At 42.2% G+C, this 25,539-nt stretch overlaps 1 protein-coding gene and 1 long non-coding RNA gene across 2 annotated transcripts; one reads left to right on the top strand and one right to left on the bottom strand.

Annotated features, from left to right (window-relative positions):
- Positions 1 to 246: 246 nt before the first annotated feature.
- On the top strand, positions 247 to 6,609 carry LOC308571826 (uncharacterized protein; the record flags this gene model as incomplete). Its single annotated transcript, XM_081167443.1, has 3 exons — positions 247 to 686; positions 4,027 to 4,136; positions 5,824 to 6,609. The coding sequence occupies 3 exons, from the start codon at positions 247 to 249 to the stop codon at positions 6,261 to 6,263; spliced, it is 990 nt and encodes a 329-aa protein (XP_081023569.1). The 3' UTR covers positions 6,264 to 6,609.
- Positions 6,610 to 6,903: 294 nt separating this feature from the next.
- On the bottom strand, positions 6,904 to 8,043 carry LOC308570939. Its single transcript, XR_014001249.1, has 2 exons — positions 7,771 to 8,043; positions 6,904 to 7,010 (listed from the first exon to the last, which is right to left on the bottom strand). It is a non-coding gene; the product is annotated as an uncharacterized lncRNA (long non-coding RNA).
- Between the last annotated feature and the right edge of the window lie 17,496 nt (positions 8,044 to 25,539).

Below are 25,539 nucleotides of genomic sequence, written 5' to 3'. Positions count from 1 at the left end.
TGCTATAAGATGCATAAGCTGCAATGTGACTGGTTTGTATCAATATTCACATGGTTATGTGATCATGACTAGATAACATCCACCACAACATTTGCAGATAAGAATTTGCAAGGATATACAGTACAGCATTGATTTGAACTCCAAGCTGTTTCACAAAGCACCCTCAGGTGGCAAACAGAAAGAAAGCATTTACACACCCACTTTACTTTCCCCCCAGGTATCTCTTTCAGGCGGGGGTCACCCACGATGATGCCTTTCAAGGGATCTGGCCTTGTGCTCCTCACCTTTCTGGTGTCTGTTCTGGCACTGGGAGCCTATTGTGAAACGCCCTATGAGAAATTCCTAAGGCAGCACTACGATAATCCCAAGAGCAATGTTGGAAAGCAGTATTGTGACGTCATGATGAAAAGACGCGGACTGGACAGACCATGCAAGGAAGTGAACACCTTCATCCACGGCACCAAGAATAACATCAAATCTGTATGCACTGATACTGGAGGGAAGGATTATGGAAACGGGCTGAGGATCGCTCTCCGCCCCTTCACTGTCACCACCTGCAAGCACAAAGGCGGCTCAACTCGCCCACCTTGCAAGTACTCTGATAACAAGTCATCCAGATACATCGTCATTGCCTGTAATCAGAATAATGAGCCTGTGCACTTTGACGAAAGTATCATTGTCACAGTGTAAGATTTCCAACGCCCAGATCCCAAATATTCAGCTTTTTAACAATTATGCCATCCCTTGCAACTCCACTGAAAACCCCCCTTTGCTGCCATTCTGTCCAGCTCTGCTTTACTGCAATTAAAAAACAAACAAAGAAAACACCCTTAAACCATAGTGGCAAAGAAGCCTGCTTTGATTCTGTTAAACCAGCAATGTCTGTCACTATTAAAGTTGCATAGCATTTGATGTGTGTTTAATTTCATTTCTTTTTCTTTTTCTTATTGCATCCAAGGGAGGGAATGTGGAATGCAGTACTGCACTGTCCGAGATTTTCTTTCGTGTTTCTGCCCACATGGGTGGTAGGCTGCAACCAAATCAAATCAAGTCTTTATTACGGTCAGAGACCAGCATAAGGAGGGAAGGTTACAAGCATTTAAAGTCTAAAAACGTTTTGGTTTTGGTGTTTTCTTTTTAAAAAAAAAACAGTTAAAACAGAAAGTATATATATATATAAAAGTCAGCATTAATGTCTGGCAGCTTGGAATGCTTCCCCCAACACTTTCGAAACTCTGGTTCCCCACTCAGTTCTGTCCCAGGGTGCAGAGTTCATGTTTATAGACACAGCCAGTTGTCATCATGTGATCAGGCACCACAGCCCCAGGGCTGCTTCTGAGCACATTCCACAGGATGCCTAATAAATAGTCATCTTGCTGTTTGTGGTTCTGTGGGTGCTTTGTGGCTGGGAGTAGATATAATGGACAATGTAAACTCCCTTCTTTGGAAGACAAATGTTCCCCTTGAAAGTATCTGGGGATATTCAGACCCACATGGGAATCTAGCTTCCAAGTCAGCTTGGAAATCTGTTGGAAACCGAGAGAAAGATAAATCTTCAGGTGGTATTGTTAGCAGTAGAGCATCAACCCAAAGGTCAGATGTGTCTCTGCAGGAGGTATCCCCCTGACCATTTTTTGAGACAGTGTTTTTGAAGTGGAAGAAGCAGGGAAGAGGAGATACTGAACCTTTACCCACCAGCTATATTGCCCTCCTGGACCCCCTTCTAACAAGCCATTTCATTTCATTTCTTGAATTTATATGCCGCCCTATGCCCAGAGGTCTCAGGGTGGTTCACAAAAAGGATTGCAATATATAAAATCAAAACAATAATGCCCCCACCCCAAAAGAGCCACATTTTAAAGGGTATAGGGTGTTGATCAGGTCAGCCAAGGTAAAGGTAAAGGTAAAGGACCCCTGACAGTTAAGTCCAGTCACGAACGACTCTGGAATTGCGGTGCTCATCTTCCTGGACAAGGGAGCCGACGGTTGTCCGCAGACAGTTTTTTGGGGTCATGTGGCCAGTACCTATTTATCTACTTATTTTTCTACTTGCACTTTTTGGCGTGCTTTTGAACTGCTAGGTTGGCAGGAGCTGGGACCAAGAAACAGGAGCTCACCCCATCGCGGGAATTCGAACCGCTCAGTGGTTTAGACCACAGTGCCACCCGCGTCCCTCAGGTCAGCCAAAGGCCTGGTTAAAAAGAAATGTTTTTGTCTGGCGCCTAAAGGTGTATAATGAAGGTGCGAGGAGAAGCTGCCTGGGGAGAGTGTTCCACAGATCTGGAGCCACTGCAGAGAAGGCCCGTTCTCATGTTGCCACTCTCTTGACCTCTTGAGGAGGAGGCACACGTAGGAAGGCCTCAGGAGGTGATCTCAGGGTCCAGGTGGGTTGATATGGAAAGAGGAGGTCCTTCGGGTATTGCCTCATGGAGCACACACACACCATTATAGAGGAATGAAAAATATGTATGTGAATAACTTCAACTTTTACAGCAAGTTAATAAATTACTAAAGCTATAAGTAAGTTAATAATTCACAGCAGCATGTGAAAGTTACAGAGAAGGTTTGTTTTGAACAAAGAAAGGGCTCTCTCTCTCTCTCTCTCTTTCCTTCCCCAGAGAGTTGAAGATAATTTGCAAGGAGGACCAGTGACAGTGAACCATTGAGCAGAGTTCATTAGTGCACACAGTGCCGGATTTACGTATAAGCTAAACAAGCTATAGCTTAGGGCCCCACTCTTTTGGGGCCCCCCAAAAAATTAAAGGGAAAAAACCTGGATGTACATTTCCAAAATATGATAAAACCAAATAAAATAAAACCTACATACAGCAAGAGTGTTTTGTGTTGTGTAGGCTCCTATTTGTTGTGTGCAAATGGCTTAAGATACCTACTAGGTCCATAAATTACCATATACCATATATTCAACACAAAAAAAACAGAAACAATTTGTTGTTGACAAAGGACAGCTGGACCTATAAGGGGCCCTATTACCTTCAGTAGCTTAGGGCCTCATCAAACCTAAATCCAGCCCTGCGTGCACATGCTCATATTGATGTCACTGGTCGCACATTCTTCACTTAAGATAACTTAAGTGCCCAACTAGATCAGGCCAAAGGAGCAACGGAAGGTGTTTTATACTGAGTCAGGTCACTGGCCCACCTAGCTCAGTCTACACTGACTGGCAGTGGCTCTGCTTTGCAAACAGAAAATCCGATGTTCAGTCCCTAAAATCTCAAGGTAGGACGGGGAATGTCCTGTGCCTGAAATCCTGGAGAACCGATGGCCTCACTCAGTATAAGGCAGAGAATGCAAGACTATCAATAGCACAGGCCCATGCCACAAGATTCAGGATTCAGCGAGGGAAGATGGACAAGATCTGTGAAATTTCCCTCTCAGAGGGAGAGGAGGCTGATCTGAACTGCTCTTCTTTAGCTCCAAAGTGCAGTCGTCTTCTTCAGTCTAATTTTCTCAGCAGCAGTTATTTACTCCTCCCTGGGTCCTCCTTCACTTGGTTGACGTGTAACAGAAGAAAGTGGCTAGTGATGTTTTCCTTTCCAAATATTATCAGTTCCAGATGCTCTGCATCTTTTCTTTCCTTAGAAACATGAAACAAAAGTCTCTCCCCCCTCCTGCCGCCCTTGATCAGCAGGGTGCGGTTTTCAGCCTTGTCCTGGCTTTATAATAATAATAATAATAATAATTTTTTATTTATACCCCGCCCATCTGGCTGGGTTTCCCCAGCCACTCTGGGCGGCTTCCAAAAGAATATTAAAATACTGTGATACATCAAACATTAAAAGCTTCCCTAAACAGGGCTGCCTTCAACACTTTGTCAACACTGAGGCCCTGACACACTTTTCAAGGGCGAGATGATGATGTTGATTTAAAAAAAAAAAAATTGAACCAGATCCATTTGTTAATAAGCAACGAGTGGTTTAGAACCAGTCACTTTGCCTCAAACAGCTTTGCAATGGAGCCTCCCACTTTTCCACACAGTCCAGAGGATTGCAAAATATGCCATTAAAAAAAAAAAAAGGTTTTCTGGGAACTTGATCTGTTTCGCCATCTTGGTAAAACAAGATCTCGAGAAGGGAAAAACACAGCTCAGAAGGGGACCATTTTGCTCTGCAAGGCAGGTAGGATCTGCTGACAAAAGTGAGGGGATTAGGGCCCAAGCATTCAAATGAGTTCCTATAATTAAATGTTCTGGAGTGTATGGGGTGTTAGGGGAGGGGGGTAGTATCTGTGGTGAGGGACGTGTCATGCACCTTCTTCTCCCTCTGCCTTTGGTCCCCACCCTGCACTCAGCTCTCACCTGTGGCTCCCAGAAGCTGTCAGCATGTGACAGCAGCCACACCCCAGAACAGTTTTGACTGGCAGGTGAGGGCAGCCGATGGGCCTCAAACCCTCAGTGAGTTAGGGACTTCCGCTGCATGTGAACAGTGCCAGATTTACATATACGCTAAACAAGCTATAGCTTACAGCCCCACTCTCTTGGGGGCCCCAAAAAAAAATTAAAGGAAAAAAACAACTGGATGACATTTCCAAAATATAAGATAAAAAACAAATAAAATAAAACCTACACACAGCAACAGTGTTTTGTGTTGTGTAGGCTCCTATGATGTAAGTCATGGGCCCCGCCTGCTAGCCTGCTCCCTAAAATATCACTGGTTTGCTCATTTCCATATATAGGGTGCCTACATTCTGCATGAAGACGCGGGTGGTGCTGTGGTCTAAACCACTGAGCCTCTTGGGCCAATCAGAAATATAAAAAATAATCATTATTTTCCATCTTACTGTAGGTTTTGTTTCATTTTAAAAAAATAATTATTTTATGGTTTATTGTTGTTTATATTTTGAATGGCATGTATATGGGGACAGTTAGGGAGGTGAGGGCTGTCTGTGCACTGAGCGTGAGTTCCCATTTGCTCTGCTGCACCAGCCTCCACTGGTGTTTATCACTGATCGATCGATCTCTCAATCTATGCTATGGCCCCTGCTTCTCTACCTGGAGCTATGACAGGAGATGAGGAAAAACCCCAACTATCTAAACTATGTGTTCAACACAGATGAAAAAGCTTGTGACCTCATAAACAGCTTTCTAGATTGTACTCATTTGTTATCCTGGCAGAAGACTAAAGCAGAAGACTAAAGAATCAACTCAACCTCCCTGCTTTTTAACATGTTCTACACCGAGCTTTTTGCAATCGGCTTTGGTGAGCTGAGCCATCCTTTCTGTGACACTTCCTCCTTCCTGCAAAGAGCTTTCAGCTCCTTCTCTTCCCAGATATTGGTGGCCCTTACATGCTGCTCAAGCGACCTTTCGCTTTCTTTGTAGAAGCCGCATTTTGTTAACATTCCATGAGCACCTCTTTCCCACTCAGAGGTTAGAACACTCAGGAATGACATCACAGAAGGCCAGCCAATGCCTGCGGAGGATCTGTGTTGATATTCAACCTAGCCAATCAAAGCAGTGGCCGCTCTTCAGCTTTTACTGTACAGTGGTACCTCGGGTTAAGAACTTAATTCGTTCCGGAGGTCTGTTTTTAACCTGAAACTGTTCTTAACCTAAGGTACCACTTTAGCTAATGGGGCCTCCCGCTGCCGCCGCGCCACTGCTGCACAATTTCTGTTCTCATCCTGAAGCAAAGTTCTTAACCTGAGGTATTATTTCTGGGTTAGCGGAGTCTGTAACCTGAAGTGTCTGTAACCTGAAGTACCACTGTATATAGTTACACAAAATCATTTAGTTTTGTGCGCAAATTGCCTTACAATTTTTTTAAAGAAACAAATAATCATTCCCTTCTCCATTCCTAAGTGAAGCGGACACCATGGCTCAGACGACTGCCTGCTGGCTGCTGCTATTCCTGATGGTCCTGCCAGCGCTTACCCAGAGGGAATCCCGTTACGAGAAATTCTGCCGGCAGCACATCGACTTCCCAAAGACCAGAAGCGACTTGGATGCCCGGCGCTATTGCAACCTCATGATGCAGAGAAGGGGGATGACCGACGGTGTTTGCAAACCTTCCAACACCTTCATCCATGGGGACCCCATGGCAATAGATGCCACCTGTGGTGACGGGGGGACCTACGCCAGCGAGAATTACTATGACAGCAACACACCCTTTGACCTCACAGCTTGCCGCATTCTTGGGGGAGGCTCCCAGAGACCCCCCTGTAACTACAGAGGCAGGTCCACCTCCCAGCGCATTCGGGTGGGCTGCACTAACGGGGTGCCGGTTCACTTCAAAATGCCTCTTTAGATGTCTCTGTTTACTTGTATTGAATCACAATGCTTTAAATCCCTTTTTAGAATCGGGTAGAATTTTTTAAAAATCTATTTCTGTTTGTGTATCTCAACTGTAATTTGCCTTTTGAAATGCTCCTGTTTGCTTTCTCTGAGGCGCAGTCCCTCCAGTCTTTCCCTCCTGCTTTTGTATTTTAATAAAATGCATGCCATCTAGTGGTCATAAAGCAATATGAATGCATTTTCCTATCCTTGCGTTTTAACACTCGCTAAAGATTAAGGCTGAGATCTGAGAACACCTGTGACTGAATGGTCTTCTCTTGCAGTTTCATGCAATAAAATATTCCTTTACATATGTACAACTGTGTTGTTATTTGCAATAAAAGACGGCAGTGAAGTGGCAGCCAGCTAAATATGCCCTACTCCAGGACACTCCATTCCATCCCTCTTTGAACTTCTTAAAGGTCCTCAAAACTTAAGATCTCCCCACTTGGATGCCTTAGTAAACTTTGGGATTTCCCAGGACCTCTCCTTTAGTGTGTGGATAGTGTTTGTTTGACTATGGAGTTTAAATGTGTTTGCTATATATACCAGTAGCCTCATAAAGGGTATTGCTCAGGAATACAAACAAACAAACAAATCCAGTCTTGAAAAGCTTCGGTCTACCATTTTGTTGCATGATGATGTAGTGTGATTGTATCCAAACAAAGAGCCGAATTTCTCCCGCATCTCTTCCAGGGACGTCAGGTGTTGATTCTGGTTCCTGGGGAATAGTCAATTTGGAGAACAAGTTATAGCTCATTGTTAAGAGCACAATAATGTCCCCAGTTCAGTCCCTGGCATCTACAGATTTTGCTTTGTTTTTAAAGTTATCAGGTAGTTTGAATGGCCTCTGCCTAAGACCTTAAGGAAGTCAGAGAATGCAACATTGAACTAAGTAGGTGACCTGCTAGAAGGCAACATGTTCCATTCTAACAGGCTCAAAAGCAGCAACTTAGAATTCAGTATTGAAAGTTGTTAAAACAAATTATAGTAACATGAATAGGATGAGCCATGAATGCACAGGAACCTATGAAAACATGGGTTCTGGTGGCTGATTTTTTGTGATGTTATCTAGTCTGCACCACACAAATTTTCTTTTAGCAGTTTATTACCAGTATCAAAATGGGACGTGGGTGGCGCTGTGGGTTAAACCACAGAGCCTAGGATTTGCCGATCAGAAGGTCGGCGGTTCAAATCTCTGCGACAGGGTGAGCTCCTGTTGCTCGGTCCCTGCTCCTGTCAACCTAGCAGTTCAAAAGCACGTCAAAGTGCACGTAGATAAACAGGTACCACTCCGGCGGGAAGGTAAACGGCGTTTCCGTGCACTGCTCTGGTTCGCCAGAAGCGGCTTAGTCATGCTGGCCACATGACCCGGAAGCTGTACGCCGGCTCCCTCGGCCAATAAAGCAAGATGAGCGCCGCAACCCCAGAGTCGGTCACGGCTGGACCTAATGGTCAGGGGTCCCTTTACCTTTACCTACCAGTATCAAGAGGTGTGGTTTCACCCATTTTTAAGTGGCTCTCAGTGATGGCAACAGCAAACCTGTTCAATGACGACATTACGCTGAACAAGCGAAATTGGCTTGTGAAAGTCACCTTTTGTAATCTCAAGTGTTTGCACACTTTCCCCCAGAAAAGAGGCCTCCATTTGACCACAGAAGTTGGTAGGGGTGTTTGGAAACAGGCCAACGACCAAATGATTGATATGTTTCTAAACGTTTTTCAAAGGGGAGGTAGGAAGTTGCAACACAGCAGTTGGCATGCCTCGTGGGGCAACGTATCTGCCAAGATTGAACAGTCTTGTTTGTTCCGCTAAAGAAAACAGAAATGACAAAATCAACCAAGCAAAATCAACCAAACACCGAAAACACAACTGAATCAGAGCCCCAAATGAGTACAGGGAAGAAAAACACCAAAGTAGTTAAAATGAACGTAAGGAGCGTAATGTAATAATAGCCCTGCTGGACCAAACTGAGTATTGCAGGGAGATTAAAAAGCACTAATTATCCATTTGTTTCTTTGAAGTGACTCCTGGAAATGGGGCAGCCCCTCCTAGTGAGGCAGGCCAGCTACAACCTGTTTCGCCTGGAAAAAATCTTAGGCAGTGAAAAGGCTTTTGGCTTTATCTAGATGGGTTTGCCCCAGCCATCACCTTTGGGATAAGAAATGGGAGACTGGGTAAGAGATAAGCAAGAGAGTGGCTCCAAAAGGCTGGTGAACAATAGCTTATGATAAATTCAGAAAATCCTCCTGTCTACAATGGATTGTTCCTGTTTGCTACTCCTTTATTAGTGGCCAAATATTGACCGACTCAGGAGACAATGGTGTTCCCATCTCAAGACAAGGCCTAGGATCAGAGCTAAGAATGTCCAGAATGTTGCTGAAGAAATCTAGCGTTTACACTTCAGAGTTCAACAGAAGTGCAACCCTCCGTGAAACTGGACTGTCCTTTGTGTTTCATGGAGTTTTGTTGCTCTAATAATTACACAGTTGGAGTGTAGAGAATAGGGAGTCATAGAGCTGGACGCAGCTGTTGTGCCTCGTAAGAAGGGAACGTCTATCAAAAATCAGTGAGGGCAATATTGAGGTACAGTCGTACCTTGGTTCTCGAATGGAATCTGTTCCGGAAGTCCGTTCGACTTCTGAAAACGTTCAAAAACCAAGGCGCAGCTTCCGATTGACTGCAGGAGTTTCCTGCAGTCAATCAGAAGCCACGGAAGCCGTGTTGGATGTTCAGCTTCCCAAAAACGTTCGCAAACCGGAACACTCACTTCCGGGCAGAGCCGTAGCTAGGTGATCTTGTGCCCCTGGCAGAACTGTCCTGATTGCACCCCCAGCCACTGACAAATTAGCTCTTCTTTCCGCCTCTCCTCCAACCCTACCCCCATTCAATTCACCCTCTATTTAAAACCTTTTCTTAAGAGGCAATAATCAATATTTTTATTTCTAGACATATTTATGGACATATTTTTAGCCAATTTTGCATGCACCCCCCTCGCCTGCACCCCTGGCACGGGCCCTCCTCACCACTCCCTAGCTACAGCCCTGCTTCTGAGTTCGGGAGCCAAAACGTTCGAGTTGCAAGGCGTTCGAGAACCAAGGTACAACTGTACTTATTTTTTCCAACACAGGAGAAAAAAAGCATTGATGTATGTTTGCTCCATGCTACTAACAGGTTTCTTCATTTCCACCAACCTCATCCTACTTAGCTTCCTCCCTTGCAAGATGAAGAAATACAGAGGTGTCTTAGTTTCTGGGATGTCTGTTCACAATGCACATGATCGCTTTAATCTTAGAGGTGTGTCTTGTACAGCTCCATGGAAGGTTTTTTCTCTCTTTCTCTACATATATATACACACTTTATAAATGTGATAATATTGGAAAGAGGGCCCCAGTTAAAATCACCCTTGACTCTCTTGCAGCTTGGCACAAATTCATTTATAAGCCCTGAAATCTTTTATTCCTCAAGTGGCGTTTCTCAAGACCTGTTGACAGTAAACACAGTTTCAGAGCGACAAATGGTTCGTCGTAAGAATTAATATGCATGTTTGATGAGTGAGTGTTTCACTGCATGCATATGTAACCTGTGAACTGCAGGGTGAAGCCAGGGTGAACTGCAGTTTCTCAATCTGGATACGTATGCATAGTAAAATGCATGCATTGCAACCAGCAGCATGCAGTGGATGACTTGCCGGGTCCAACATGAAAGTGCTGTCTGCTTTGTAAAACTCACCGAGTCCAGTATGTACAAAATGCAAATCCTATTTTGTCAGTCCCGCAGCACATTCGTATTCTAATTTCTTCATCTTCTCTTGTCTTTTTCTATCTGATGTATTCCTTAGAAGAGTACAACATTAAATCATTTGAACACTGGCACTGGTAGATGCTGGCACAGGCAAACAAGACGAGGGTTCCTAGATATTCCCCTGTTTCGCCCCAAGGGGCTTCAACAGCTGTGCGTGGTTCTAAATCATATAAACATAGACACTTTGTAATATATCAGCTGTACGCATTACAAAGAAATATACAAGCATATAATAAGTGTACATACCGTTACTGTATATAACAGCTACATGGAACTTATTCGTGATAGATTTTCAGTCGTGGTAAACCTGTATGCCTGAGTACTCTTCCTTTAAGAGCGAATTAATACAAATTATCTGCACCTGTCGCCTTAGCTAGTGTTGCCCCCTTTACAGTACTCAGGCTTACAGGTTTACCATGACTGAAAATCTATCACGAATGAGTTCCATGTTATGTACATTTATTATATCTTTGTATGTTTCTTTGGAATTTGTACAGCTGATATATTAGAAATTAGAATATGAATGGACTACAGGACTGACAAAATAGGAATTGCATTTTGTACATCCCGGACTCGACGGTCAACTGAATAAGCTACATTTTGGGGGACTTCCGGTCGGTGCCAGCGCTTAATGGCGGTCCTACCTCCGAGCTCCGGAGAAGGACTGCTTCGCAAGTTCGGGTCTTACCCGCTACGGCAAGCGGGGGACCCCTAAAATCCCAGGCGCTGAAGCCTGAGAACAAGGAGACTCGGTGGGCACCTTCGCGCCCCCCGGTACCGTGAAAGAGCCTTTTTAAAGGCTACGGATCGACATCGGGAGTGAGCGCGGTGCTGAGAGTCGCTACCCAGCCTGCGAAGTGAAGCCGCGTCGCCATAAGCGGAGAGCGCCGATTCCTTCCTGAAAAGAAATTCGGACTGATTCCCCGTGAGTAAGAACTGGAAAATAACTGGGACTTTTCTTTTAATCTTAAAAATTGGGCTAAAAACGGGGGAGATCTAAACAAAGGAAGTCTGCCTCCCCCCGACCGCATGAAAGTGAAAGCAACGGAGCTCTAAACCTGCATCCGTTTAAATTCGTCCTTTGATCAGCTAAACCGGACATTTAAACCTTTGATCTCCCCTCTAGCAAGCAGGGCAGAGGGGAGGCGAATCTGAACATTAACTGCATGACTTATTTGAAGGAAAAAACCTCTGCTATCTTATCTACTTGAAAGTCTGAAACGGTCTGCCTTCTTAGTACACTGAGTTGACTTTTCCCTGTGAAGTGACACCTTGATACAAAGTTGCCACAGTGCCTGATTTTTGTACATTTTAAGAAGAAACAGTATAAACAGTATACTGGGCAACTGTGGCAATTGGAAGCTATAAGACTTTAGTAACATTGATTTTGACTGGATTAACCTCCTTTCTTTCTACATCTTGGATGGTCTCCTTTGTTCATGTATTTTGAAATTTCCTTCTATGGCCATTTTGATTTGCTCCCTCTAGAGGATAAAGTGAAGTCCAGCACGGCCTAAGACAGTGGAATTTTCCAAGGGAGAATAAATCCCGTGGGAATTGACCTTGACATGAGTGGGCCACAAGAAGAGATAACTACAAGAGCCAAGACCAAGCAACAACAACAGCAACAGCTGCAGCTGCAACAAGCAAAGAGAAGAGGTTCGATCTTAGGCGTAACAGCCGGACTAGCTGGAACAACAGGACAGGACAAAGGAGCAGCCGTTTCTATGGATGCTGTGACAGAAGCTTTGCTTAAGATAAACCAGACTCTGGAGTCTTTGACAAAACAGACTTCAGAGAACACACAAAAATTAACAGAAATATCAACAAGATTAAACCAGAATACAGAATCTATAAATAAATTGGTCGAGGAAAATGCCACCACGCGTCAAATTGCCGAAGAGGCCAAAGCCACAGCTGGAGAGACGCAGGAGAAATTAGAGCCACTTGCCAAGAAGGTCTATGAGCATGATGCAACCTTGGCCTTGTGGGAGTTACAGAGGAAAGAGAGAAACTTAAAATTAAGACTGATTCCGGAGAATGAAAATGACAACCTTGTGGAATATTTGACACGGGAGTTTGCGGATTGCTGGGACTTGGAGGAAGACGATTTCAAAATCACAACTGCCTTTAGACTCGGCAAAAAGCAAGATAGAAAGACACCAAGAGATTGTTTGATCACATTCAGATCTAAGGAGGAAAGAGATAAAATTTTAGGACTACACTTTGGAAAAGCCCTCCAAATTGGAAATTCAGCAGTACAGATCTTTAAAGACATACCAAAATATATCTTGGACTTAAGAAACTTCTACAAGGATTTGGTGCTTTTGTTAAAGAAAAATCAGATCCGCTTCAGGTGGGAATTCCCACAAGGACTGTCATTCGACTACAAGGCAAAGAAAGTGAAAATAAAGACAATTCAAGATAAAGACAAATTTCTGGCAAGATATCAGGAGGACCTACAGAAGGGGACTGTGGACGTACTTGCAGAACAGAGGAGAGCACTGGACATCCTGAGTCTCTCGTTTGGACAAAAACCACCACCGTCAGAAGAAGAGCAACAACTTGGAGCTGTTGGAGGAGCCTTAAGAAAATAACAAGATGGCTCTGCAATTCCTTAGTTGGAATTGTAATGGACTGAATGGGCCTTTGAAGAGAAGACAAGTATTTCATATTTTGAACAGAGAACAATTGGATTTGATTTGTTTACAAGAAACTCACATAACTAGAGCCCACAGGAGATTACTCACAAATAAAAGGTTAGGACAAGAATTTATTTCATCAGACAAAGTTAAGAAGAGAGGAGTGGTAATATATGTGAAGGAGAAATGGGCTCCAAAAATGATATTTAAAGATGAACAAGGGAGATATCTGGCTGTGGAGATACAAGTACAAGGAGAAAAACTTTTAGTTGTTGGAATTTATGCACCAAATGAAGGCAAATCTGACTTCTTTAAGGGACTTCATGAAACTTTGACGGACTATCTGGATTATAATATGATAATCATGGGAGACATGAATGGCGTGGTCTCCACTAATATGGACAAGGCACAAAGACTAACAGTCACTAAAGAAGGGAGACTCCCTAAGACTTTTTTCGAAATGACAGAAAACATGGACTTGATAGACATTTGGAGAACAAGGAACCCTCTGGAGAGAGAGGGAACCTTCTTCTCCCAAGCAATGATGACCTGGACCAGAATTGACCAAATCTGGGTTACTAGTGGATTGGCTCCAAAGATTAAGAAAGTGGAAATCTGCCCAAAAACTTGCTCCGACCATAACGCCGTGAAGATGGAGATGAAACTCACAATAACCGGTCAATTTAGATGGAGAATGAATGACACCCTCTTTCGAGATAAGGAGATTCTCACGAAGGCCCAAAAGACCTTAAAAGATTATTTTGAAATAAATTTGAGGACTGACGTGGAGAAAAGAGTGATCTGGGACGCAAGTAAAGCTGTTATGAGAGGATTTTTGATTCAACAAAATTCAATAAAGAGGAAAAAACAAAATGAGAAAAAAGAGAAGATCTTGGAAATGATAAAGGAAGGAGAGAGGAAACTAAGAACAAAACCAAAGTCTCAGGACATTTTAAGAGAGATTAAGTTATATCAAACTCAATATATGGAATTGATGAACCAAGAGATTGAATGGAAGATAAAGCAAATGAAACAAAAGACTTTTGAATCAGCAAATAAATGCGGTAAACTTTTGGCATGGCAATTGAAGAAAAGGCAGAAACTAAATACAGTTACAAGCCTAGAGGTTGATGGAAAGAGCATATCTAAACCTAATGAAATTAGAAATTGCTTTTTAAGTTATTTCAAAAAACTTTACACCCAAGGCCCGCAAAATGAAGAAGATATAGACAAATTCCTTGGAAGATATGGATTACAAAATATCTCTCAGCAAAGTAAGATGGACTTGAACCAGAGAATCTCAGAACAAGAGATAGAGGCTGCCATTCAGAGTATGCAACTGGGCAAATCTCCGGGACCAGATGGACTGACTTCTAGATACTACAAATCGCTGAAGGAATGGTTGATTCAACCACTAAGAGAAGTTTGTAATGAGATCCTTGAGGGAAAAAGGGCACCTGAATCGTGGAAAGAGGCATATATTTCACTCATACCAAAGTCAGAGACTGAAAAGACTCAACTCAAGAACTACCGCCCGATATCACTCCTTAATGTGGATTACAAAATTTTTGCAGACATTTTGGCAAAAAGATTTAAAAGAGTTTTGATGGAGAAGATTCATAAAGACCAAGCAGGCTTTCTCCCTAAAAGACACCTAGCAGACAATGTAAGGAATGTAATAGACATTTTGGAAAAGCTGGAGGTGAATATAAACACTAAAGCAGTATTGATCTTTGTGGACGCGGAGAAAGCCTTTGATAATATCTCTTGGAGTTTTATGAGGAAGAATCTTCATGGGATGGGGGTAGGCCAGGGTTTTGAGAATGGTATGGCTGCAATATATTCTGAACAAAAAGCTAAGCTGATTGTAAATAATGTCGTGACTGAGGAACTTAAGATAGAAAAAGGAACTCGGCAGGGGTGCCCAATTTCCCCATTACTTTTTATTTCGGTTCTGGAGGTGTTGCTGAATATGATAAGAAATGACCAGCAGGTCAAAGGTGTGCAGGTCGGAGCTAAACATTACAAGTTAAGAGCGTATGCAGATGACCTAGTATTGACTTTGCAAGAGCCAAACACTAGTACGAAAAGGGTTTTAGAAATAATTCAACAATTTGGCCAGGTGGCTGGATTTAAGTTGAATAAGCAAAAAACTAAAGTCTTAGGGAAAAACCTAACAGATATGGAAAAGGAGAAATTTCAGGAGGAAACAGGTTTGACAGTGGTTAAGAAAGTCAAATACCTAGGGGTTTATTTAACACCTAAGAATGTTAATTTGTATAAGGACAATTATGAAAAATGTTGGTCAGAGATTAAAAAAGATCTAGAAATATGGTCAAATCTGAAACTGTCAATGTTAGGCCGAATTGCAGTAATTAAAATGAATGTATTGCCTAGAATGTTATTTTTGTTTCAGACCTTGCAGATTCTCGACAAGATGGAATGTTTTAAGAGGTGGCACAAAGACATTTCGAAATTTGTCTGGCAGGGCAAAAAGCCCCGAATTAAATTCAAAATACTGACTGACGCTAAAGAAAGAGGGGGTTTCGCCCTGCCGGACCTAAAATTGTACTATGAGGCAGCAGCGTTTTGCTGGCTGAAAGAATGGATGCTCCTCGAGAACACGGACATCTTGGATCTGGAAGGCTTCAATAATGCTTTTGGTTGGCATGCATATCTTTGGTATGATAAGGTTAACAGTATCTTTAAAAATCACATTGTTAGAAAAGCATTATTTAATGTCTGGATAAGATACAAAGACTTATTGGAAAATAAAACCCCTAGATGGGTGTCACCAGTGGAGGCTAAAGCAGTGAAGAAACTCAATATGGAGGTCGGATGGCCGAAGTATTGGGAAATTTTAGAACAGGATGGAGACAAGGTTAAACTACAAAGTCAGGAGAAATTGAAGCACAAAGTAGAAAATTGGTTTCAATATCGTCAAATAATGGAAATTTTTAAACAGGATAGGAAAATCGGTTTCCAAGTGGAGAAATCAAAACTAGAGACCGAATTGTTAGAACCCAATACTAAGAATTTATCTAGAATGTATAACTTGCTGTTGAAATGGAACACACAGGATGAAACAGTTAAATCTGCTATGATTAAGTGGGCGCAGGATGTTGGACACAACATTACGTCAGATGACTGGGAATGGTTATGGAACACCGGTATCAAATTTACGGCATGTAATGCCTTAAAGGAAAACATTATGAAAATGGTATACAGGTGGTACATGACCCCAGTCAAGCTGGCAAAAATCTACCATTTGCCCGATAATAAATGTTGGAAATGTAAAGAGACTGAAGGCACTTTTTACCACCTTTGGTGGACATGCCCGAAGATAAAGGTCTTCTGGGAAATGATCTATAATGAAATGAAAAAGGTACTTAAATGTACATTTTCTAAAAAACCAGAGGCCTTTCTCTTGGGCATTGTCGGCCAATTGGTGACAAAGAAAGATAGAAATTTCTTTATGTATGCCACAACAGCAGCAAGAATACTCATCGCAAAGTATTGGAAGACACAAGATTTACCTACTCTGGAAGAATGGCAGATGAAAGTGATGGACTATATGACACTGGCTGAGATGACAGGCAGAATCCGTGACCAACGCAAAGAGATGGTGGAAGAAGAATGGAAAAAATTTAAGAGCTATCTTAAGGACTACTACAAACTTAACGAATGTTAAAATGTTGTGGTTGCTAGAAGTAACAGGGTACAGGGATACAAGGCTAGATAATAAAGGAGGATTAAGATGACAGAGATTAGAAAGTAACAATTGGAAGTTGCTAGTTCAAATATGGACACTGGGATGCAGAGAGGGGGGGTATGGGGAAGTCCAAGAAAAGAGGTTTATGAAAATATCTTTGAAAGTATTTTGTATGTTTGTTTTGTTTTGTGTTTGTTTGTTTTTCTTAAAAATGCTGTAAAACCAATAAAAATTTATTAAAAAAAAAAAAAACAACTGAATAAGCTACATTTTAATATGTTATGTCACGGTGTTCATTTTGACATTATGAGAAGCTGTATCTAATTTTGAGAAGTAGTTTCTAGCAAATAACTTTATTTAAAATTTAAAGATTTAAAATTTACGGCTTGTAGTGCTTTAAAAGAAAATTATATGAAAAGGCTGTATTGATGGTATTTATCTCCAGTAAAGTTAGCTAAAATGTATAAGAGTGTTTATTGTGGGGGAGGAAGGGAAAGGAGGTTGTGAGCCGCTTTGAGACTCCTTAGGGTAGTGATAAAGCAAGATATCAAATCCAAAATCCAAAAATCCAAATCCATAAGAATTTATCTAATGTGTGCTGGAAGTGTAAAGATAAAATAGGTACATTTTATCATATGTGGTGGTCATGTAAAAAGGCAGTAGGCTTCTGGGAAATGATTTATAACAAACTGAAAAAAAATGTTTAAGATAACTTTTGTTTAAAAAAAAACAGAGGCATTTTTATTAGCAATAACAAGTGAAGACTTACCAAGAAATGTTAAAGGATTATTTATGTATGCAACCACAGCAGCAAGGATGCTATTTGCCCAAAGATGGAAGGAAGATAAAGTTCCAGTGATGGAAGAATGGATAACAAAGAGGACAGACTATGCTGAAATGGAAAATATGACCGGGAAGATCCGCGAGCAAGATGAAGAAAAGTTTGTACAAGACTGGAAAAAAATTATAGAATACCTTAAAGTTCACTGTGAAGAGTTAAAAACTTTAGGAGGATTGATACAGCATCTATGAAGTACCGTGCACAGTAGAACCTCAGCTTATGTTAACCTCAGGTAACCAATGGCGTAGCGTGGGGGGTGCAGGGGGGGCCCGGCCGCACCGGGCGCAACATCTGGGGATTAGGGTTAGGGGGTGCAAATCCACGGGTTAGGGGGCGCAAATTACTTGCCTTGCCCCGGGTGCTGACAACCCACGCTACGCCACTGCAGGTAACGTAAACTTTGGGTTGCGAAAGCAGCAAACCTGCTTCCAGGTTTTGCTGCTTGCGCAGGAGCAGAAGCTATCTCTGTGCCGCAGCCATATGTGTGCGCAGAAGTGGCACCTCCAGTTGCAAAACCTCAGGATCCAGCCAGAGCTCCGTAACGGATCCTGTTTGGACCAGAGGTACCACTGTATTAAGGTGATTAATGGATTTGAGATTGAATGGAAAACAAAACAAAGGGGAGACATTGGCAACCGGGGGGGGGAGTCAAGAAGTGGTAAATAATTAATTAGCTTTAATTTGTGTTATGTTGAAAATTTCGAATAGTTTTTTAAAAAAAAGACAGTTCTAGCATCCACCCAAACAGGGAATAATTAGGGGGTAAGCAAATCTGTCAGTTTCATTTTCTCTCCAGTTCTCATTTTTAAATCCAATCTTAAATTCACCTCCACAGCAGTTTCATTTTTTAAAAAGTCTCCATGAAAATTCAACAGCATTTTGTGTGAATTTCTCCTAATACATACATGTTTTATGCCATTTTGCCCAACGCATACTTTTTTTTGCAAAGCAATTTGCACTTCTTTAATGCCAGTTTAATGTGATTCTCAATCATATGTGCATTTATTTATTTATTTATTTTAATTTTTTTACATATGCATTTATAAGCACACTTTACTCCAGCACATGCATTCTTGCACACATTGCCTGGCAGCAGAACTGCGCTGAAAAATTCACTGAAGTGCGAATTTTAAGGTTGGCCATTTTTCAATAGGCAAAATGTTCCAGAAATTGTGAATTAAGTATGCTAACCATTAAGTGCGAATTGAATCAAATTTCTTCCCCATTCCCAGTAACAGTATTGTTTAAATCAATCAAGAAATGATGATGATGATGATTTGCAGGATTCACACACCCAGGAGAAATATTCAGAAGGATTCAGGAAGTAGTGTTATCTTTACTGGTTAACAGAGAGACTTCAAACCATGATGAGGTCAACTGTGTCTTGATCCTCAGTGCATTTGTTCTTCTTAATCCCTACCCTCCATCTCAGTGATCCACACATTGTCTGCCTGTTCAATCCAGCTGCATGTGATCAGTACTAACCTTTTACCAGCAGCTGGCTAGGCTGGGTATAAAGAGCCCACGGGGAAATGTTCAGTTCTACAGGAAACCGAATTCACCGCTCTGACAGCCCCCTGGGTGATTTGGAGGCATTTCTGAGTAGTGCTGGCTGAGAAGATCGCGTAAGTTGGTGCAGAAATCGTTCTGGGTGATAAAATTGTTGTGGTCCTTAGCTTGTGTCAGGGAGGGAGGCTGAGTTTGTCGCCAAAGGAAACATTGGTTGCAACCCAGCTAGACTTACACTGTGTAGGCTAGGGGTGGGGAAGCTGCCAACCTATGGATACTATTGGACTTCAAACCCCATCAGTGCCAGCCAACATGCCGAGTGGTCAGGGATGATGGGATTTGTAGTCCACAACATCTGAAGGGCCACAGGTTCGCTCTTCTTGCTGCGAAGAGAGAATGGAGGGTCCCTTGCAGTGACAATTTACAGGTCAAACTGTGTGAGGCGGCAGCAGCCCTGTTCGTTTCCTTGTGCGCATTTGTGACGCAGAAGATGCAGAGGAGAGATTTTGTGTTTGGCATAAAAATAAACATGAACATTTGCAGGGACCCTTCCCAGTATCACCTCCCTATGGGCCAGTGCCTGCTTTCTCCCCCATCCCAGCTCCAGTATCAACTAGGCTGTAAAGAAGGGGAGAGTGGGAAGGCTTAGTTCCCTTCAGCTGCATGTGTGTTATTTGGCCTTAAAAGCACCTTTCTCCCTTTTTTAAATACATTTTTATTAATTTTTTAACATATCATTTCCAACAATCATTTAACATAAATTCTTATGCAATATTTCAGACTTGGGTCAACTACCTACCCCTGAAGATTTTCCATTCTTTATCACTTAATCTGCATTTCTTAATTTCTCTATTACTTTTGATTGTCCTTAACTGATAAATCTCTTCATAGTCTTCCTTGCAATATTCCGCATAGTCCTCCTTACAAAACTTCTTGCAGTCCTACTGGCGTAATCTGTTTATTACTATTGCGTTTCAAATAGTTCAAATATTTACTCCAGTCCTCTAAGAATCTCTGGTGCCGCAGGTTTCGAATCCTTCCTGTCAGTTTGTCTAATTCTGCATAGTCCATTAATTTCATCTGCCACTCTTCTTTCGTCTGTAATCCTTCTTGTTTCCATTTCTGTGCCAATAATATTCTTGCTGCGGTTGTGGCATACAAAAGCAATTTACAATCCTGTCTATTAATATAAAAGCCCCTTTCTCAGCTTTGTAAATGTGAAGAATATTCATTGACTAGAAGCAGAGATCGTCCTTTCCTATCACTGAACACCCGTTATGCTGGCTGGGGCTTATGGTAGTTGGCGCTGAAAAGCATCTAGAGCGGGGCACAGGATACCCAGACTCTGTGCTCCCCCCAGACTAAAAAAAAAAAAGATCCTAACAGTATGTGCTTTGCAGTCACGACACACAAGAAGGTCTGAAGTGTGTGACTGTGGGTTGTGTGTATGTGTATGAGAGAGAGAGAGAGCGAGAATAAGGCACCCTGTTGCATGTATCCACAACTGTCCCTCAGAGGAAAGGGGGGTCTCATGTGGCACTGATTCCCTTCCACACAGCAGAATCACCCAGAAAGTACATCTCTATTGCTGAGCCTCTGACTGAGCAAAAGGGTAAGGGATGTGTGAGACCCCTGAGGGACTAGTTCCTTGTTACAATGGTAACAATACGGTGGTACTTCGGGTTAAGTACTTAATTCCTTCTGGAGGTCTGTTCTTAACCTGAAGCACCACTTTAGCTGATGGGGCCTCCTGCTGCCACTACGCCGCTGCTGCATGTTTTCTGTTATCAACCTGAAGCAAAGTTCTTAACCCGAGGTAATATTTCTGGGTTAGCGGAGTGTGTAACCTGAAGCGTATGTAACCTGAAGCGTATGTAACCCGAGGTACCACTGCACCTGGCTTTTGTTTCTGTTTTTTACTTGTTTGAGAGAAGCTATTTCCCGTTCAACGTTTAGTGCTTCTTCCGTTACAAAATGGTAAATAAATAAATAATGGTAAACCCTTTTGTTCTCAGGGACTGTTCCCTTTCTTTCTTTCTTTCTTTCTTTCTTAAAATTACCTGATACGTCCCAGAGCTGAGTCTTGCCAATGAAACCCACCCATAGGTTTGTTCTAGTCCATGCAGAGCAAGAATTTGTGTGTGTGTGTGTGTGTGTGTGTGTGTGTGTGAGAGAGAGAGAGAGAGAGAGAGAGAGAGAGAGAGAGAGAGAATAAGAAATTGCCAAAAGAGCACTTTTAAGATGATCGCTTGGTGTAATATTGAAAACACAGTCCTTGTGCCTTTCAAAAAGTGGGAATTCTGCCGTGTTTGACTTTGCTTTTCCCTGCCGCCAAGCTGTGCCTGATACACACCCTGCTTTGATAGAGAACCCTTAAAACATACGAGAGACTTTGCCCTCTTTTGAATATGGGTGCACTAAAAACATTCCTGAACAGAAATTGAAGGCTATCGCAATCTCTCTCACACACAGTTTCTGCTTCATGACAGGCTAGCTATTGTTCTCCGTTGCCATCTAGTGTCAACTGCATTGACCTAGCCTACCTTTGTGGCAGGTGTCTTGAGACAGGGGCAAAGCAGCTCTCTCACATTGGTACTGTACAGCTAGATGCAACCATTTGACTTAAACCCCACAGAGCAGCTGCCAGTCAGTGTGGACAACATTGATTTAGATGGACCAATGGTCTGTGTTTGATGGTAAACAATACTTCTTATGGTATTGTTCAGTGCTTTTTTATAAAAAAAATGTTTAGGGGTACTCTCATTTTAACTCAGGAAAATCCCCATTTTATAGTTCAGATCAGGAAAGATAAATACAGTAAATGGACAAAAGTACAAAGATTCACAAAATGTTTAGGGATATGCATATCCCTGCGTCGTCCCCAGAATAAAACCACTTGTATTGTTCACTGCATCACCAACGATGCAAGTAAAAATCAAGTAAAACAAGTAAAAAAAACTCCATGTGGAGTTTCAATTTTTCATTTTTTTTCTGTTTTGTTTTCCTGTCAATCACGCTTCTTTAAATGCTATTTTTTATCTTGACCTTCATTTGTGCGTATTTGTTTTACGACACACTGCAACCCATTTTTAAAAAAATGTAACGTGATGCGAAATAAACATTTCACCTGCTTCCTTTCGATGGCTGCAGGTTCGTCGGAAATCAGCAGCAACAATGATCTCCCTGAGAGGAAACGAAGCGCTATTGCTGCTCCTGTTGGCCTCCTGCCTGATTGTAAGCCGCGTCTCCTCACAGAATCCTCGGCACGAGAAGTTCCTGAGGCAGCACAGCGACTTCCCCCGGACCAATGTGGCCGGGCAGGATTACTGCGGGGCCATGATGCTGCGCCGGGGGATGACGAGGCCTTGCAAAGATACCAACAGCTTTGTCCATGCACCCAGGAGCAACATAAAGGACATCTGCAACAGAGGCGGAACCCATTACCGCCGGGCCCTGAGGCTCAGCAGGGCACAGTTGTCCGTCACCACCTGCAAGCTGCAGGTAACTTCGCGGGGCCAGTGCCGCTACTGGGCCCACACGGGACAAAGGCATATTCTCATAGGTTGTGATGCATCAGGGTGGCCCGTCCATTTTGAAGAAAGCAATTTCATGTAGGGCAGGCTTGCCTTTTCCACCTGCAGCAAGAGCACTAAACAGCTGTAAAAATCTTTGAAAGCAGGCATTCCACGGAGCTCACTCACAACAGAATTGTCACTTGAATCTCACTTACCCGAAGTTCTCAGTTAACGTATGTATAATGTCGTAAGAATTCGCCTATTATTTCTTGGGAAATAATTGTGTACAGCTGAAAACGTTGGCAGCATTAAGATGAATTTAACAGTGTAAATAAGTTTTGATGGATGCAGTGCTTTTTTCTGGGGTACGCATACCCCTAAACATTTTGTGAATCTAAGTTTGGCCTCATTGAGGGGCAGTATTTCAATATGAATAGGAAAATGAGAGCAGCCCTAAACATTTTTTTTAGAAAAAAAAGCACTGGATAGATGTAATAATGGAATGCTGAATGGTTTAGTTTTTCTAAAATATGCAGGGATTTATGATATGTAAAATGAACCATGGAAAGAGAAGAAGGAAAGTCATTGATATTATAAGGATGTAAAAATGAGTATTTTCAACTGTAAAACAGAAAATTTAATAAAAATTATATACAAAAAAGAAAGAAAAGAATTTATTGTTAAGCTGTGGGCAAACATATCAGATGACACAGCGATTCTTCCAAAGCAGCTCATTATTTGTAAGCTGGAACAGAACTGAACTGAGGAGCTCAGTCAGCCTGCTTATATAGAGCTCCAGAACAATGTAACTGTTGCAAGTTTCTAAAACTATCCAATCACTGAACGTCACTTTCGATCCTTCATTTGCATACAAACTATCCAATCACTGAACGTCACTTTCGATCCTTCATTTGCATAACTATCTACAGTATCCCCCTGCTGGCCCAGGGTGAGAGCTTCAGTACATAACACCTATCTATTATTTGTTTACAGGGGCTCATCAATTTAACAAAACATAACACTGCCCTTGCCTTGGATTAATGCAGGGTTGCTCACTATATAACCCATTAAGCCAGAAGTTCTATTTGGCCACTTGCCTGGGACATTAAAATTCAGATTAAGGTGTTGTCAGATACCTGTCAGGCCACATAATACAGGGGTGGGGAACATGTGCCCCCCCCAAATATTGCTGGACTCCATTATCAGATCCAAAACTGCGGGACTGAATCATCCAGAGATTTCATACCACATCAAACAATGTGTTTCCCAAATTCAACTGATATACATGAATGGGCAAAAGAGAGCAGCTGTTTCCCTGCCCTGTCTCTGATACTTCTGTCAGGTGTCCATGCTGAGGTTCATTTGCATATGCTGTAAACCTACAAGATCCAAGACACATAGGGTCAATCTGCATGGTTGGTTACCTGATTCTTTCCAGAGCCGTCTCTCCTCCGCACATGTGGGACATATTGGAGATAGGTATCGATCTAATCTGGCCCACTGATATTCCTCCTCTTTCTCCAGCCATTAGTACAGTGGAACCTTGGTTCTCGAACTTAATCCGTTCCGGAAATCCGTTCAACTCCCAAAACTTTGGAAAACCAAGGCGCAGCTTCCGATTGGTGCAGGCGCTCCAGAAACAATAGCCGACAGCCACATCAGACGTTCAGCTTCTGAAAAACGTTTGAAAACCGGAACACTTCTGGGTTTTCAGCGTTCGGGAGCCGATTTGTTCGTCAACTAAGCCATTCGAGAAGCAAGGTTCCACTGTATAAGAAAAAAACTTGTCCTGTTCTACATACATCTTTCCCTCCCTGACCCCCATCATTACAAAAATTAAAGCTGCATTTCCCACTGCTTTACAAACACACACAGTTTCTATGATAGACAATCATAGGGTTAGTGGCATCAGGTCAGGGTCACCACAGATGTCTTTCCAGATGCCTTCAAGTTCCCCCACTCCACCTACTGAAATGGGGCTAGAAAGAAACATTCTTTTGTAGTCAGTACAATAGGCTGCAGCTTTTGCTTGGTTGCAGTGCATTTGTGGTGCCCACAACACACACATTTGCAAACGTGACCTTGAGGCCCAAAAGGTGGACAGCCTCTGCATTAGGCTACCTGCCCAACAGCTGAGGAAACTATTAAACTGTTGTCATTTTGGATTCAAGGGTTTCTGATTAGAGTGAAAATGTAATGTAACCCTGCATTTGAAAGTTGGCAACATTTCTGAACATTTGCATTTCAATATGTTTTCCTGTGATTTTTCCTTGGATGATAATAGAACATATTGTGTATGATGATAATCTCAGCCTCGTTCAACATTTGAGAGAGGGATGCTCAAAGAATACAGGTTCAATATAGAATTGTGGATACGGATGCACTCAAGCTTTGTCCTGTGTCAGAACACCATGTACACCCAAGTGCTCACTTGTTTCTGTTACTCTAATATAGTTGTTTTTTTTAAAAAAAAGTCCAGGAATTATGTTTAAAAATAAAATAAAATACATAATGTGATATATGCACAAATATACAAATATACAACTTACGCACAAGCTGCTCTTTATTCACATAAATGACCATGGGCGTAATGTGTGGGATTTCATGGTTTATGTGACCACCTACGTTTGGTCCTTTCCCAATGTAGTTAGCCCATTGCTGTTCCACCCTGTTTTTTTCCACAGGCAGCATAATCTACTGACCAATGTGCATTCAGTACATATAATTTCAAAGGTGCAAAAGAATCTGAGCTCTGAAGGGAGGATCTCAGCTTTCCGGGAGAGATTTCTGCTATAGAGATTTGTTATATACATCTATGCTTAATGTAGTATTTATTCCCAGAGGTGTCTAAAATAAAAGATTATATTGACTGGGGTCTTTTCTTTGTTTTACTTCACCATTCTACGATACATGGTTCATGTATCTAATATTCCTTAATTTTCATCCTCCCCGTAAAATTACTTGAAAACTGTACGGCACAGGAAATTTTTATTCACATCAGTGACTCTGAAATGTGAAATAATCCAGTACAGTCATTTTAATCAAAGTCTGAGATGTTGTTGTTTAGTCGTTTAGTCATGTCCGACTCTTTGTGACCCCATGGACCAGAGCACGCCAGGCACTCCTGTCTTCCACTGCCTCCCGCAGTTTGGTCAAACTCATGTTTGTAGCTTCGAGAACAATGTCCAACCATCTCGTCCTCTGTCGTCCCCTTCTCCTTGTGCCC

Source organism: Podarcis bocagei (genome assembly GCF_964188305.1).
Source record: "Podarcis bocagei genome assembly, chromosome: 13".
Taxonomy (NCBI): domain Eukaryota; kingdom Metazoa; phylum Chordata; class Lepidosauria; order Squamata; family Lacertidae; genus Podarcis; species Podarcis bocagei.
Note: the sequence above shows the minus strand (reverse complement) of the source record. Positions and strands in the feature narration are given on the sequence as shown.